The following is an 18,048-nucleotide window of genomic DNA, read 5'->3' as shown; positions in this document are numbered from 1 at the left end:
GTCAGCAGATGGGTCTATTAATTAATGTCGAGGTGAGCCATATAATGACTAAGAAAAAAGTGAGGCCTCTCTGGAGACAAAGAATGTTACCCATATAGGTAAAAAGTAAAATGTATGAAAGTATTGTGGTACCAAGCTATTATTTGCGTGTGAAGCATGGGTTGTGTGTGTTGCAGCAAGAAGTAGGGCTTGTTAGATGTGTCTGAGGGCAGTGTGTGGTGTGACTATTAATCAGAGAATTTGCACCTTGGAAATTAGAAGGATGTTTGGGATTACTAAAATCCAGAGGGCTGAAGAGGGCGTCTTGAGGTGGTTCGGATATTTAAGAGGAGATACAAAGCTTGTTGACTTGGATAGGGTAAAAATCTGTACTATATTCAGTTATATGACACAGTATTGGAAGTTAGATTTAATTGAAGGCCGCATCGTTTTCTAGGTTCACTGATTTGGCACAGTATTTTGCACTAAATTCATGGTTACGACACAATGCGCTTAAAGTAGATACAAGAATATGATGTATGATTATGAAAAAGTTTCAAAGATACGGGACAGTATTCAGAAACTGATTCAAGAATGAGCCAAAGTTTTATTTGACTAGATTCACGGATACATCTCAGTATTTTTTACTAGAATCGCGGATACAGCACATTATGTTGTAATGGTTCCTAGAAGCCAAAGTGTTCCTTACTGGTTTCAAGGATACATTACAGTATATTTTACTAGATTATAGGATACGACTTTGAAAGCGACTGTCTGAGAGTACCTAGACAAGACGCCCAGCGATTTTGGAAGACTTATCTTGACGAGTACTGAGGAGCTGAGAGGCCAGCTATAATAGAATGTGCACATGCTGGAGGTTTAACGAAATAAATTGTTGTGAGATAAGAAATTACGAGGCGACTATAGTCAAGGCACCATTGTTCTTCCTCGGCAGCGAGCGAGCCTTCACTCCCATTTGGGCTTGTGAGAAATCCTGATGACGATACGTATCAGCACTACAGTCAGAAATTACAATGATATACCGCGAGGTGTATGTATCTCAGGAATACTTTATTCCCTACTTTAGGATTTAAAGTATTCCTGACTGGTGATGAACAGATTATATGGATCATTTCTTAATAACCACTGATGTAGTAAATAGATTTTTGTTCGCATTAACAAAGCTTAACCAGGTAAATTTACGTTTTAAATGTATGTTATTTATGATTAGTGATAATAATAATGAAAATAACAAAGAAAGGCAATCAATGGCATGTTTTACCGTGTCTTCTTTAGTAAACAAATAAAATAAATAAATATTTGAATCACAAATCACGTGATGTCAGTTTATTCGTCAAGGGAAATTACCCAACACGGCTCTTGATCATAAAATGGCCCACCCCAACACGGCTCTTGATCCCACCCCAATGGCTCTTTAAAGTTTATTGAAGATTGTGTTGTGACACTGACGGGTTTAATATTTTGTTTTATGTTTAATTAAAAGCTAGATTATAAATAATGAGATGTAGCCAAGTATGTCACGTAAATAATCAGTGTGATGATCATTTTCATCGTGGAAGAGAGCATCGTGGTATTGCCAGTTGAATTTGGAAATAATAATAATAATGATAATAATAATAATAATAATAATAATAATAATAATAATAATAATAATAATAATAATAATAATAATAATAATAATAATAATAATAATAATAATAATACAAGTTTTATTAAAATATTATTCCGGGAAAAGACTCAAACCCGAGGAGATCATACAGCGCCTGCGGAATAGGAAATAATCAGGTCTGTTCCATTCAAGGAAAGGATAACTTCATTAACGGCCCCCTTCAAGGCTGGCGACATTGCTGACCTGGAGAGTGTACAGAGAACTTTCACAGCACACGTAAATACAATAAGGCACCTAAACTACTAGGAACGGTTGAAGGTCCTTGATCTGTATTCCCTCGAACGCAGGCGAGAGAGATACATGATACTATACACTTGGAAGGTCCTGGAGCGATTGGTACCTAACCTGCACACGAAAATCACTCTCTATGAAAGCAAAACACTCGGCAGGAGATGCAACATTCCCCAGATGAAAAGCAGGGGCGCCTCGGGTACACTGAGAGACAACATAATAAGTGTCCGTGGCCCAAGACAGTTCAATTGCCTCCCAGCATACATAAGAGGGATTACCAATAGACCCCTGGCTGTCTTCAAGAAGGTACTGGACAGGCACCTAAAGTCAGTACCTGACCAACCGGGCTGTGGTTCGTACGTCAGCTTGCGTGCGGGCAATATAGTCCACCTTAGCCCAAGGGTTCTTAGCTTCAATAGAGGATTTGATTTCTTCAGTGGCCTGTGCAGTGATGAGGTTGTCGAGTCGCTTGAGGAATACAGTTCGCCTGGCCCTCAGAGCTGGGGAAGTCAAGACAAGAAATCCCTGATCACGTAGAGTGGTGGTGGCAGTGCTGGTAAGTAGTTTCTCGGCCTCTGTGTCATCAGTGCAGACGATAACAAAGGCTTCTTTGATGAATAATATATGATTTATTGAAATATTTGGTACCGTACTAGATTGCCTTATGCTGCATGAGATTGTCATACGTTGTATAAGATTGTTATATGCTGTACTGAAATATTGTATTTTGTACAGGATTGTTGTACAGTGAATAGGATAATGCGCAGGAGTATTGTAAGACAAGCAAAGTTAAGAGTAAATGCCGACAAATGGCAATAGCAGGACGTTTCATTATCAAGCAAAAAAAAAAATTAAAACATCACACTTTAAATAGTAAACACAGGTACTATTAAGTTTGATGGTTTTTATGTAGATACAGAAGAACTTTTCGCCACGCCTTTTATAGCTTTGACGGGAATGAGAAATTTAACATCACAGCTCTTGGGGCTATGGAAAGAGAGTAGGGTCAGAGTTCGTGCAATATATCCAAGGAAGCTACAGAAGTGCTGCTTGTAAAAACATTCTATTAGTAAACTTTATGACAGAGTTGTCACACTGCTGGTCCAGTTATACGAGTCCCCGTCCATTCTTCACTTTATTCTGAAGTAGGAGGATGCCAGAGTCTTGAGTCTTTTAGATTAGATTTTGCCACCAAAGTGGCTAGTTTATTGTGCACCTCACATCCATCCTGTGGACGGTAGCACAAGAGCATGTGGATACACAAGAGGCCTAGGAGCTAGGCCTCAAAAGGGTTGACAGGTGTATATTTGGATTTATATCTAGGAAATTTGCTTAGTATATCTTGTATCTTATTTTCATTAATAAGATATCTTGACATGTCACATAGGTTATTATACTGTCTATCTCTATATTCCTCAGTAAGTGGACAATTAAGCACATAGTGTTCAAGACAGTGACCATATGCCTGACTACATAATTTGCACTTGGTTTGATCATCTGTGTGTCTCCCATACTGCCAGAAGTACATGTAACCAATATAAACGCCCAGTTGTTATTTCTTATGCTTAATTCGACAAATTTATTATCGTTCTTAACTAGGGAAGTGGCAACAAGAGCAATTGCAGCCCTGCCAGAAGACTCCCGTTTAGATCCATCAGCGTATATGACTTGTGATAACTTATTACTACCAGCTTCTTGGGAGGGACTTGCAGGTATGTTATATTAAATGAACACATCTTCCATGGAGGGGTGAAATGCTCTTGTTGTCTACAGTGATACAGTTCATGCAGGTTAAAAAACTTAATATAATTTCATGTTTTCACAATCCATTTAGATCTATTTATTTATGTACTTCTAGACATTTAGCAAGATTCATAGTGACAGTTTCTGTTTCATTTCTTAACATTCTAATACCAAGTACTGATACTAGAAATACCAAGCTCCTTTCTCATATTGAGAACCTTTGTAGATTTGGGACAGCCAAGAATAATTCTGAGAGCTTCATCTTGCGTTAACTCCAAGGGTCGGAGAGAACATTCTCTAGCTAATATCAACATGGGAGCAGCATAATCAATTAAGGACCTATCATAGGCTATGTACATCATTCTCACGATTCGTACATTAACACCATTGTTGAAGCTGTAGCCAGCAAAAGAATTGAGAGAATTTAGCCTATCTTTGCATTTCTTATTTAGTTGTGATATGGTGGATTTATTAAAGGGTACATCTACACCAAGGTATCTGTAAGATTTAACGTAGCTAATGACTCACGAAATTGTAATGACACGATTGTAAACAAACCTTACCACGGGTGGGGTTTGATCACGCGGTCAGAGTTTTTCTAACGTAGCTAATGTTTTCATTCTGGGGGATGTCATTTATGAGGTCATTTGCTTTTTCAAGAGGAAAGAGATGAGCAACATTACCAGTCTTTTTCCTGGTTATTTTATTTATACCTTTCCAAGCCAAACTTAAAGGATTAGGCCTATTTAACGCACTAACAAATTGTTCCCATTCCTGCTGCGTAAGTTTTTGCATTCTGTTCCTTGCATTTGTTAGTGTAGCTTGGAACGTTCAGAGCAGGTCTGCGGTTCTACATTCACGGTATGCTTTACCAATCCTCCTAGCTGCTGCATATGTTAAATAGCGTAGCTGTGGATCATTATAGTATTTACATTGGATTTTATTGTCAGTTATAGTGGAAGATTTATGTTTTCCTTTCCTGCCCACTTGATCTGTGAGTACAAGCTCAGTAGTGGCACTAGATCACCACTGAATTTTTGTGTGCCAATGGGCTCGTAATTCTTATACCATTGATCCAAATAGTTAATAAAGTTATCTCTGTGTTCTGGGTTGAGAATAAGTTTCCTTCTGTATTTAGCTCTTTGATTGTTGTGATATGATCAATATTGACAGTTGTGAGTCTTGGGAAGTGATCAGATAGAATATCATCTACCATAATAGAGTCATAGTAGATGATCATAGTCATGCCATCATATATGTGAGTAGACTCAGTAGGGCCCACAATTCAACCATTATCATGCTCATTTGGAAATCTCACTAATTTTGTTCCTTTGTTCTTCGTTATAGACATACCAATATTCTTATGTCTGGCATTAAAGTCTACAAAAATGAGGGTAGGTTTACTATTGATGTGATCTAGTAAAGCCGTCAGGTCGAAGCTGGTTCGCTGGAGCACAAAGATTAAAAAAAGTTTCTGGAAAAATACTTTGAAACCATGATACTGCATGCTAACTCGACTCTTCAGGGCAAGGAGTGAATTTGGCAAGTTCTTTCTAACATACATCACACAATAGTTGGTTGATCTTAATTTATAAGATGCATATCCAGGCAACTTTGGTGGAGGTGCTCCATCTTGCAGTTTAAATTCCTGCAAACACATGACATCAGTAGTCTTGGGTGCACTAATATGATGTAAGTCAGGCAACCGCTTCCTGATGAAAGCAACGTTCCATAAAAAAAATTTGTAATCTATCCATTGTAACAAGTTATTACAATCTCTTGCTCATAAGATGGTAAGACCATTATGCTTTGGCTTCAGTGTGCAAACACGTAAGAGCAAATGGCATAGTTTGTACATTTTTATTTTGAGAACCTTTTGCTCTAAGCATTTCCCTGCATTTTGCCAAATAGTTCCTAGGCAATGTTTGAATCCAAGAGACTTCGGCTTCCTCCTCACAAATTGTTTGAAACTGAATGGAAATTGCTGCACTTTAGGCATCATCACTGTACTAAAGAGCACCATCCTGACTACCTCTATTTATAAAATTTATCAGCATCTGTTGAAGATGCTCAGTTTTTTTTGTGTAAGTTTGTTGCAATTTGAAAAAGGTCAGGTGAATTCAATGCCTCTTCAGAGTAAGGTACTTCTGAGTTCTTTCTTTAACACCTATCACCTAAACAGGTACCAAGGTTACATTAGTGTTCTCAGATGGTGCCTATGGCATGACTGACTCGTCATTCATTGTAGGTAGGTCCTGTGCACCTAACTCATCTCTAGCTACCAATATGGGGCACATGTGTAGTGTCTGTTTGACTGTTGTAGAGGTGTGTATTTGGTATTTCGACATGCTCACCCCCATATTTAGGTGTAAGCATAGATATGAGTAGTGGCAGATCAATAGTTCAACATGTACTAGCAGGATACCTATTGAGACAGTTGAAGACGTTCACAGATGTAGAAAATTTGTCAACCATCATTAGCATGCGAGACATGACAACAAAAGATGGGAATGCTGGATTCGTCTTTTTTTTTTTTTTTTTGGCTAACTTTATAGAGTAAGTAGGAAGGACACACTTACTACTCTGAGGTGTTCCAGAACAGACCAATGTTACAACATACTGAACGTGTAGCCCACTGCCACATCTTACGCGTTCACCTCCAGGTTGTGATATGGAACGATCTGAGCAACAATAGCTCTGAAAGCCGAATGTGGGTGTTTGAAAGAGGCCAATGAATTCCTTCAGCCCATCATAATTGATAAAGATGTAGTACTGTCAGAAATCCAAATAATTATAATGTGCCAGTGCAAAGAAACAAGAAAGAACCCATGTGACACGAATCATTGTTATCACAAAACTTATTTGATATGTGTAATGTCATATGCATGATATCGAGGTGAATCCTGCAACGCTATTTAACCTGTGGGAGGACCCATTCACCTATAAGTCCACCTAGAGGTTATTAATTTTAAGAAATTCAGCTCAACATAATTCACACATCCAAAGGAAAAACTACACATGAAGGGAGGAGGACAGTTTACAGCACCAAGCACCAACCCCATCCCCTCATGCACACCGCCGGGAGCCAGCCTGTTCCATATTCAGTTGCCGGAAACAGCGACTCGGCACATCGACCAAACTGGCTAAGGCGCCGACGTCAAAGACCGAACCATTGCAACGCCAGGGGGAAATCGGCGCAAAATGGATTCTATTGTCAACACTTTCACTGGGTACAGTGACTAACTCTTCTGCCAGTTGCAGTGGCTTACTGAAAAAAAATCGGAAGCCAGAAGCAGTGACCGAGGAATGCAAGAGATTTAGTCATGCCAGACATTGTGGCAGCAGAACAAGGCTCGATATTCAATATTCAGAGATCAAATATTTTCGATTAGCGATCTAACATTTCTGGCTATAGATCAAATATTTAGAGTTGCTGATCAAATATTTCCGGCTAACTATAAAATATTTTCAACTGGCCATTAAATATTTCCGGGTTGATAAACTCTTCATTGCTGCTAACTAAATATTTTCACTAATTACCAAATATTTCAAGCTAGTGATCAAATATTATCGATGAAAGTTAAAATATTTTCGACTAGCAATCAAATATTTCCGACTAGCAATCATATATTTCCTACTACCAATCAAATATCTCCGACTAGCAATCAAATATTTCCGACTGTCAGTCAAATTTTTCCTTTTCCGGCTACCAATCAAATATTTCCGACTAGTAGTCAAATATTTCCAACTAGCAAGCAAACATTTCCAACAAGCAATCAAATATTTCCAACAAGCAATCAAACATTTATGGCTGGCGATCAAATATTTCCGGCCAGGTGATCCCTGATATCTTGCTTGAGCAGAAAATTCTTCAAAGGTTATGGTCCTCCAGGCCAGCAGCCTAAATGGCAACTGGATTGCTGCTCTGAATGTTCTTTTTATGTCATGTCCAGCTTTATGTGATTTATTTGTGAGCGTGTGTGTGTGCGTGTGTGTGTGTGTGTGTGTGTGTGTGTGTGTGTGTGTGTGTGTGTGTGTGTGTGTGTGTGTGTGTGTGTGTGTGTGTGTGTGTGTGTGTGTGTGTGTGTGTGTGTGTGTGTGTGTGTGTGTGTGTGTGTGTGAATATTCACATATGTGTTTCCAGCAATCTGTTCACAGCTCCTCTGTGTATGTTAGTATGTGTGTATATTCACCTAACTATGATTGCAGGACTCCTGGCTTTGCCTCTTTGCTGGCTGCTAATTAATTTACTCTTTTCTTGCTGTGTGAGCAGTATCATACCTATTTTTGAAGCTATGCATGGATTCTGCCTCTACTTCCTCCCTGTCTAGGTAGTTCTATTTTCTCATGACTGTAAGGCTAAAGAAGTATTTCCTAACATCCCTATGGCTCATCTGTGCTCTTAACTTCCAGCTATGACCTCGAATACCTGAGTCCCGCCTCTCAAAAAGACTCCGTCCACCATGCCACTTCCTCTCATTATTTTGTACATCACTTCTATGCCTTCTGTCCCCAAGTCTAGCCTCTCCTAATAGGTTACACCGCCACAGCTTTGGGGCTACTTTCCGTTGCACTTTTTCCAGTTATTTTTTTATATTCTTTATAAGATGCTGGGTTTTATACCGGCGCTGCATACTCCAAGATGGGCCTGACATATGCTGCGTATAAGGTCGTGAATGTGTACTCTCCTAGTTGTGGTTGCAGAGGTCGATTCATAGCTCCTGGCCCGTCTCTTTACTGGTCACTACTAGGTCACTCTTCCTGCTCCATGAGCTTTTATCATATCTCTTCTTAAAGCTATGTATAGATTCTGCCTCCACTACATCACTTGACAGACAAATCCCCTTCTTGACAACTCTATGACTGAAGAAATACTTCCTAACATCCACGTGATTCGTCTGAGTCTTCAACATCAACCTGTGACCCTTTGATGCTGTTTCCCATCTCTGGAACATCCTGTCTCTGTCCACCTTGTCGATTCCTCACAGTATTTTATATATCATCATATCCCCCCTATCTCTCCTCTCTTCCAGTGTCGTCAGGTTGATTTCCCTTAACCTCTCCTCGTAGGGCATGCCCCTTAGCTCCGGGTCAAATCTTGTTGCAAACCTTTGCACTTTTTCTAGTTTCCTTATCTGCTTGGCTAGGTGTGGGATCCAAACTGCTGCTGCATACTCCAATATAGGTCTAACGTACACGGTGTATAGGGTCCTGAACGATTGCTTATTGAGATGCGGAATGCTGTTCTTAGGTTTGCTAGTTGCCGTATGTGCGCCTCAGGAGAAGTGCCCGGTGTTATACTCGCCCCAAGATCCTTTTCACTGAGTGAGTTTTGTAGTCTCTGGCCCCCTAGACTGTATTCCGTCTGTGGTCTTCTTTGCCCTTCCCCAGTCTTCACGACTTTACACTTAGAGGGGTTGAACTCAAGAACCAGTTGCTGGACCAGGCCTGCAGCCTGTCCAGATCCCTTTGTAGTTTTGCCTGGTCCCCGTCCGATTGAATTATTCTCATCAACTTCACTTCATCTGCAAACAAGGACACTTCTAAGTCTATTTCTTCCGTCACACCGTTCACAAATACCAGAAACAGCACTAGTCCTAGGACTAACCCCTGTGGAACCCCGCTCGTCACAGACGCCCACTGTGGCACCTCGCCACGTACCATGATTCGCTGTTGTCTTCTCGACAGGCATTCCCTGATCCATTGCAGTGCCTTCCCTGTTATCTCTGCGTGGTTCCCAGTTTTTGCACTAATCTCTTGTGAGAAACTGGGTCAAACGCCTGCTTACAGTCTAAGAAAATGCAATCTACCCACCCCTTTCTCTCTTGTCTTACTGCTGTCACCCTGTCATAGAGCTCCAGTAATTTTGTGACACAGGATTTCCTGTTCCCAGACACCATGCTGGCTGTCGTTGATAAGCTCATTCCTTTCTAGGTGCTCCACCACTCTTCTCCTAATAATCTTCTCCACGACTTTGCATACTAAATATGTCTGTAGTTTAATGCTTCATATCTGTCTCCTTTTTTTAAAAATTGGGACTACACTTGCTCTCTTCCATTCCTCAGGTAGTCACCCTGTTCCAATAGATGTGTTGATGATTGTTGTTAGTGGTCACATAGTGCCTCTGTTCCGTCTCTCAGGGCCCATTGAGAGATGTTATCCAGCCCCATCGCCTTTGAGGTATCTAGCTCGCTTAGCAGCCTCTTCAATTCTTCCTCGGTTGTATGTATTGTGTCCAACAGTTGATAGTGTACCCCACCTTTCTGTCTTTCTTGAGTCCCTTCTCTCTCCTCTGTGAACACTTCTTTGAATCTAATGTTGAGCTCCCCACATCGCGGTCGTTTCTTGTGAACTCCCCTCCTTTCTTCCTTAGCCTGATTACCTGGTCCTTGACTGTTGTTTTCCTCATGATGTGGCTGTACAACAGCTTCGGGTCAGATTTGGCTTTCGCTGCTGTGTCATTTTCGTATTGTCGTTGGGCCTCCTGTCTTATCTGTACATATTCATTTCTTGCTCAACGACTGCTCTTCTTATTCTCCTGGGTCCTTTGCCTTCCATACTTCTTCCTTTCTCTAGCATACTTGGTTTTTGCCTCTCTACACCTTCAAGTGAACCAATGGCTCATCCTGGCTTTTTCGTCATTTCTGTTGCCCTTGGGTATAAATCTCTCCTCAGCTTCTTTGCATATTGTTGTCACATATTCCATCATTTAGTTTACTGACTTCCCTGTCAGTTCTCTGTCCCAGTGAACCCCCTGCAGGAAATTTTTCAGGTCTATGTAGTTCCCTCTCTTGTAGTTTGGCTTCATTCGTCCTGCCATTCCTGATTTTCTCTCTACTTGTAACTCTACTATGTATTTGAAGCTCTGAACCACTTGATCACTGGCCCTGAGAGGCCTTTCGTATGTGATATCCTCAATATCTGCACTACTCAAGGTGAATACTAGATCCAGTCTTGTTGGTTCACCCTCTCCTCTCTCTCTCTCATAGTGTCCCTTACGTAATGGTACATGAGATTTTCCAGTACCACCTCCATCATCTTAGCCCTCCATGCTTTTGGGCCCCCATGTGGCTCCAGATTCTCCCAGCCTAATTCTTTGTGACTGAAGTCACCCACAATCGGCAGTATGCATGAGGTCTTCTGGCCACTTCAGCTAGTGTGTCAGCCATGGATCCATTACTCTCATCATACTCTTGCCTTGGCCTCTTGCTGTTCTGTGGTGGGATATACATCACTGCAGTTACCACCTTGGGACCTCCAGACTGAAGTGTTCCAATTATGTAGTCTCTTGCTTCTCCTCTGTCTCCTCTCTCCAGCTCATCAAAATCCTGTTGGTGTTTGATGGGCAGTGCCACTCCTCCACCCCTTCCCCTCTGTTCTCTCTGTATTTCCTCAGGATCTGATTTCCCGTTGGAAAGCCGGCATATGTTATTATTGCTGTGAGCTTGGTTTCTGTGAGAACTATGATGTCCGGTGATGCCTCTTTGACCCTTTCGTGCCACTCCTCCCAGTTATTCGTTATTCCATCAGCGCTGGTGTACCATACCTTCAGTTTCCTATCCAGCACTGTGTTCTGGTGGTCTGTGGTGTGGGGGACACAGCATTGTGCTGTGGGATTCTACAGCATAGTGTGGGGTGGGGGCTGTAAGAGTGGATTGTGGGTTGTGTTGGAGTAGCGTGTTTGGTTGTGGGGTTCTGGGGGTGGTTCTGTGTGCTTCCACTTGTTGTTCTGCACTTATCTGGTTGCCCTCTGCTGACTCTGTCCTTGTCTCTCTTCCTAGCCCCTTTCCTTTCTGTGTCTTCTCCCTCAGCTGCTGTCGTTCTGTTCTCGTTCTGTCACGGTTTAGGAACACCCTTTTGTATGTTGATGATTCCTTCAGCCGTGATTTCTCTTGCAAGATCTTGTTCCGCACCTTTTCTGACTTAAAAATCAATGTAACAGGCCGAATTTTTCCCTTCAAGTAGCCCCTATTCTCTGAAAATTTACTATATCAGTGTGTGTGTGTGTGTGTGTGTGTGTGTGTGTGTGTGTGTGTGTGTGTGTGTGTGTGTGTGTGTGTGTGTGTGTGTGTGTGTGTGTGTGTGTGTGTGTGTGTGTGTGTGTGTGTGTGTGTGTGTGTGTGTGTGTGTGTGTGTGTGTGTCTGTGTGTGCATGTGTGTGTCTTTCTGTATGTGTGTGCGTTTGGGTGTGTGTGTACTCACCTAATTGTGGTTGCAGGGGTCGATACTCAGCTCCTGGCCCCGCCTCTTCACTAATCGCTACTGGGACTTCCCTCTCCCTGCTCCATGAGCTTCATCAAACCTCGTCTTAAAACTATGTATAGTTCCTGCCTCCACTACATCGCCTGCCAGACTATTTCACTTCCTAACAACTCTGTGACTGAAGAAATACTTCCTAACATCCCTTTGACTCATCTGAGTCTTCAGCTTCCAATTGTGACCCCTTGTTTCTGTGTCCCATCTCTGGAACATCCTGTCTCTCTCCACCTTTTCTAATCCGCACAGTATTTTGTATGTCGTTATCATGTCTCCCCTGACCCTCCTGTCCTCATGTGTCGTCAGACCGATTCCCCTTAACCTTTCTTCATAGGACATTACCCTTAGCTCTGGAACCAGCCTTGTTGCTAACCTTTGCACTTTCTCTAATTTCTTGACATGTTTGACCAGGTGTGGGTTCCAAATTGGTGCTGCATACTCCAGTATGGGCCTGACGTAGACAATGTAAAAAGTCTTGAACGATTTCTTACTGAGGTACCGGAACGCTATTCTCAGGATTGCCAGGCGGCCATATGCCGCAGCAGTTATCTGGTTAATGTGCTTCTGGTGATGTACTCGGTATTATACTCACTCCTAGATCTTTCTCCTTGAGTGAGGTTTGCAGTCTTAGACCTCCTAGCCTATACTCTGTCTGCGGTCTTCTTTGCCCTTCTCCGATCTTCATGACTTTGCATTTGGCGGGGTTAAATTTTAGGAGCCAGTTGCTGGACCACGCATCCAGCCTGTCCAGGTCTCTTTGTATTCCTGTCTGGTCTGCATCTGATTTAATTCTCTTCATTAACTTCACATCATCTGCAAACAGGGACACTTCTGAGTCTATCCATTCCGTCATGTCGTTCACATATACCAAAAATAGCACTGATCCCAGGACTGACCCTAGTGGGACCCCGCTCGTCACCGGCGCCCACTGTGATACCTCGCTGTTGCCCCCTGTTAGGTATTCTCTTATCCATTGCAGTGCTCTTCTTGTTATATGTGCCTGTTCCTCTAGCTTCTGTACTAATCTCTTGTGAGGAACTGTGTCGAAGGCCTTCTTGCAGTCCAAGAAAATGCAATAAACCCACCCCTCCCTTTCATTTCTTACTTCAGTTACCTTGTCATAAAATTCTAGTAGGTTTGTGACACAGGATTTGCCTTCCATGAATCCGTGCTGGCTGTCGTTTACAATCTTCTTCCGCTCCAGGTGCTCAACCACTCTCCTCCTGATAATTTTCTCCATGGCTTTGCATACTATACACGTCAGTGACACTGATCTATAATTTAGTGCTTCAATTCTGTCTCCTTTTTCAAAGATGGGGACTACATTTGCTTTCTTCCATACTTAAGGTAGTTGCCCAGTTTCAAGGGAATTGTTGAAGATTTTGGTTAGAGGCACACGTAGTGTCTCTGCTACCTCTCTAAGGACCCACGGAGAGATGCTGTCCGGTCCCACCGCCTTTGTGTGTGTGTGTGTGTGTGTGTGTGTGTGTGTGTGTGTGTGTGTGTGTGTGTGTGTGTGTGTGTGTGTGTGTGTGTGTGTGTGTGTGTGTGTGTGTGTGTATGTGTGTGTGTGTGTGTGTTTGTATGTCTGACTGTCTGTGTGTTTCAATGTGTATGTGTTTGCGCACATGTGTACACTTACACAGTAGAGCTATGCTTCTTATGTCCCATCTTCCTTCTTCAGCTTGTCATAATGTCTAAAATATTCCACTGGTTGTACCATATATTGCTTCCTCATGAATACCATAGCAGCAGGATGCCACTCTAATAAAATATTTTCTAGTGTCCATGCGACTTCACTTTTTCTTCTTATTACATTTGTGACCACTTCTCTGCTGACGCTGCTTAAATATCACATATGTCTCTATCGTTGAATACTTTTATGAATTTTGTGTCGTGCTATTATTTTCCATTTTCTTTCCCTCCCAACCATTAACTTGGAATATTTTAGTATCTGAAAGCCTCTTGCAGCAAGTGTTTCAATGTCAGGAAACCTCTACTGATGTGTATTCTATGTCTTAGATTATCTCTTATCTATTATAAACATAAATTGTTTCGTGTTTCTCTGTATTCCTAAAAGTTATTGTAGGCCAGAGTTGTCACACATGAATGGTTGTCTTGAGGCAACTGACAATTATGATGTGAAGGTAATGTTGGCTGGGAGATAACATGACAGCAAACACACTCACCAAAAATAATAATAATAATAATAATAATAATAATAATAATAATAATAATAATAATAATAATAATAATAATAATAATCTTTATTTCTACTAGTACACGATACAACTTTTAAAGGCCTAGCTGACATCGATGCCATAGTTACACTGGGTGATTCAACTACTGCTTTTGTTTTTATACTTCATCGTGGGTAAGTTAATAGTACCCAAAGAATCAGCAAGTTGACACCATTTACACGACGTGCAATAGTGTGTGGTATTCCTGCAGACCTTAAAAATATCCCTTTGCAAACAGTTATAATCTAGCAGTACATCAGGGGACAGAGAAGTATATATATATTTAGGGCTGTGCCAGAAAGTAACATTTCCTACCTTGCAGCGCAAGCATCAGATGACCATTCAAACAAGGAAGTCGTATTATTGAATCTAATTAAAAAACATATGATTTCTTCAGTAAAAGAAGTAATGTTAGGCATATGAACAACCGATACGTGTAGGGTTGCATTACAAACCATTTCTTCCACTGTCTGCGTTGAAAATTATTTTTTCTGATCAAATAATTTGTTTTTAATTCAGTGTGTGCCTGCTCTCTCCATAGCAGCTTTCTTGACTAATTATATTCCTTTAGAAAAGCTAATCTTCGTCTGTCCTTTTCTTCTCTAACTATCTTTCATGATTTTTTTTTTCATTGCTAGTGCTCCTATCCCTCAAGTCAGTTTCTTTTCCTCTCTATCTAACATTTTGGTTTTCATTTTCTTTTCCGGCTAGCCTTTTTTCTTTCTTTTCCTTTCTGTCTATACTTTCTAATTACTTAGTAAACATTTGTTCCCTTTTTCTCATCACTGCCAGTCTTTCCTGGATTTTTAGCAGTTCCTGTGACGTTCATCCTCAAACTCGCAAATATCAGAAATTATGTTCCTCCATTGTGAAAACGTTTAGTGAAAAACAGTCAAGATTAATAAGAGACAAACGATCGTAAGGGAAAAGAAATAAACCCACAACACAACAATCAACTAGAGTACTGATCTAACACAAAATATACAATTAGAGTTTGACAGTCCTACTAACTCTTCCGTCACTCTAAGCCATCCAGTATTACTAGACATTACAAGGCTCCATAAAGTGTGCTGACACTTGTGACAGCACACCGCAGGTACCTAGGCCAACAAAATTATTACCTGTATTGACAATATATATATATTGACAATGTTCATTTTTCTTAAGATCTCATAGACGGCGATTGAGTTTATCTACAGTAATTTTACCGTATGATAAAAAGGATGTACATGTTTAAAGAGAGGCAACTGATATATCGGATCATTATTTTGTTGTAGCTACAGTTAGAGTAAGAGGTAGATGGGACAAGAGGAAGGTGGCAACAGCAAGTAGGAGGGAAGTGAAAGTGTATAAACTAAGGGAGGAGGAAGTTCGGGTGAGATATAAGCGACTATTGGCAGAAAGGTGGGCTAGTGCAAAGATGAGTAGTGGGGGGGTTCAAGAGGGTTGCACGAGTTTTAAAAATGCAGTATTAGAATGTGGGGCAAAAGTTTGTGGTTATAGAAGGGTGGGGGCAAGAGGAAAGAGGAGTGATTGGTGGAATGATGAAGTAAAGGGTGTGATAAAAGAGAAAAAGTTAGCTTATGAGAGGTTTTTACAAAGCAAAAGTGTTATAAGAAGAGCAGAGTATATGGAGAGTAAAAGAAAGGTGAAGAGAGTGGTGAGAGAGTGCAAAAGGAGAGCAGATGATAGAGTGTGAGAGGCACTGTCAATAAGTTTTAATGAAAATTAGAAAAAATTTGGAGTGAGTTAAACAAGTTAAGAAAGCCTGGGGAACGTATGGGTTTGTCAGTTAAAAACAGAGTAGGGGAGTTAGTAGATGGGGAGAGGGAGGTATTAGGTAGATGGCGAGAATATTTTGAGGAACTTTTAAATGTTGAGGAAGAAAGGGAAGCGGTAATTTCATGCACTGGCCAGGGAGGTATACCATCTTTTAGGAGTGAAGAAGAGCAGAATGTAAGTGTGGGGGAGGTACATGAGGTATATTACAACCTAGGATTTCAAATGGCCTGTTATCCCAGGTGTAATGGGAGCAAATAAACACAGTAGAAAAAGTTTAGACTTATATTATCCTTCACCAATTTATAACAGCAATATGTACACTATGTACAGTGATAAATATAGTGCACTCCACGGTAAGCAAGGCAGAAATAGAAGCCACAAGATAGCAGACCGTGCTTCAACCAGCTCTAGAATGGGAATGACAAGGGCAGACAGGAGAGCGGTATCCACATAACCTCTGCGATTGTCAATCCCACCTTCTTATTGGCTAGAACCTGGTCACTAGTTGAACGATGGGGCCCCATCATCAACTCTTAGCAACCTGGTTCGCTGGTTGGGGGAGATAGCCTGTAAATGAGGGTGTGTCCATGCGCCGAATAAAGGTTACGTACTCTTTGCATGCCACAAGGTATTACGTAGAATGAAAGGAGGTAAAGCAGCTAGAACTGATGGGATCATGACAGAAATGTTAAAAGCAGGGGGGGATAAAGTGTTGGAGTGGTTGGTACTTTTATTTAATAAATGTATGAAAGAGGGGAAGGTACCTAGGGATTGGCGGAGAGCATACATAGTCCTTTTATATAATGGGAAGGGGGACAAAAGAGATTGTAAAACTTATAGAGGAATAAGTTTACTGAGTATACCAGGAAAAGTGTACGGTAGGGTCATAATTGAAAGAATTAGAGATAAGACAGAATGTAGGATTGCGGATGAGCAAGGAGGTTTCAGAGTGGGTAGGGGATGTGTAGATCAAGTGTTCACATTGAAGCATATATGTGAACAGTATTTAGATAAAGGTAGGGAAGTTTTTATTGCATTTATGGATTTAGAAAAGGCATATGACAGAGTGGATAGGGGAGCAATGCGGCAGATGTTGCAAGTAAATGGAATAGATGGTAAGTTACTAAATGCTGTAAAGAGTTTTTATGAGGATAGTGAGGCTCAGGTTAGGGTGTGTAGCAGAGAGGAAGACTACTTCCCGGTAAAATTAGGTCTAAGACAGGGATGTGTAATGTCACCATGGTTGTTTAATATATTTATAGATGGGCCTGTAAAAGAAGTAAATGCTAGGGTGTTCGGGAGAGGGGTGGGATTAAATTATGGGGAATCAAATACAAAATGGGAATTGACATAGTTACTTTATGCTGATGATACTGTGCTTATGGTTAGTGGATGAGTTTGGGAATGTGTGTAAAGGTAGAAAGTTGAAAGTGAACATAGTAAAGAGTAAGGTGATGAGGGCATCAAATGATTTAGAAAAAGAAAAATTGGATATCAAATTGGGGAGGAGGAGTATGGAAGAAGTGAATGTTTTCAGATACTTGAAAGTTGACGTGTCGGCGGATGGATTTATGAAGGATGAGGTTAGTAATAGAATTGATGAGTGAATAAAGGTGAGTGGTGCGTTGAGGTATATGTGGAGTCAAAAAACGTTATCTATGGAGGCAAAGAAGGGAATGTATGAAAGTATAGTAGTACCAACACTCTTATATGGGTGCGAAGCTTGGGTTGTGAATGCAGCAGCGAGGAGGCGGTTGGAGGCAGTGGAGATGTCCTGTCTAAGGGGAATGTGCGGTGTAAATATTATGCAGAAAATTCGGAGTGTGAAGTTAATAAAAGTATTAGTCAGAGGGCTAAAGAGGGGTTGTTGATGTGGTTTGGTCATTTAGAGAGAATGGATCAAAGTAGAATGACATGGAGAGCATTTAAATCTGTAGGAGAAGGAAGGCGGGGTAGGGGTCGTCCTCGAAAAGGTTGGAAGGAAGGGGTAAGGGAGGTTTTGTGGGCGAGGGGCTTGGGCTTCCAGCAGGCGTGCATGAGCGTGTTCGATAGGAGTGAATGGAGACGAATGGTATTTGGGACCTGACGATCTGTTGGAGTGTGAGCAGGGTAATATTTAGTGAAGGG

At 41.1% G+C, this 18,048-nt stretch overlaps 1 protein-coding gene across 1 annotated transcript in view; it reads left to right on the top strand.

The window, feature by feature from the left end:
- LOC138853681 (putative neural-cadherin 2) overlaps positions 1-813 on the top strand; it is a 197,148-nt gene extending 196,335 nt beyond the window's left edge. Inside the window, exon 10 of the mRNA XM_070091743.1 lies at positions 724-813. Within this exon, the coding sequence (XP_069947844.1) occupies positions 724-813 (90 nt within the window). The remainder of the gene's footprint in view (positions 1-723) is intronic.
- The last annotated feature ends 17,235 nt before the right edge of the window (positions 814-18,048 follow it).

The sequence above is a fragment of the Cherax quadricarinatus genome, chromosome 37 (assembly GCF_038502225.1).
Source record: "Cherax quadricarinatus isolate ZL_2023a chromosome 37, ASM3850222v1, whole genome shotgun sequence".
Taxonomy (NCBI): domain Eukaryota; kingdom Metazoa; phylum Arthropoda; class Malacostraca; order Decapoda; family Parastacidae; genus Cherax; species Cherax quadricarinatus.
This window is presented reverse-complemented; position numbering and strand designations above follow the sequence as displayed.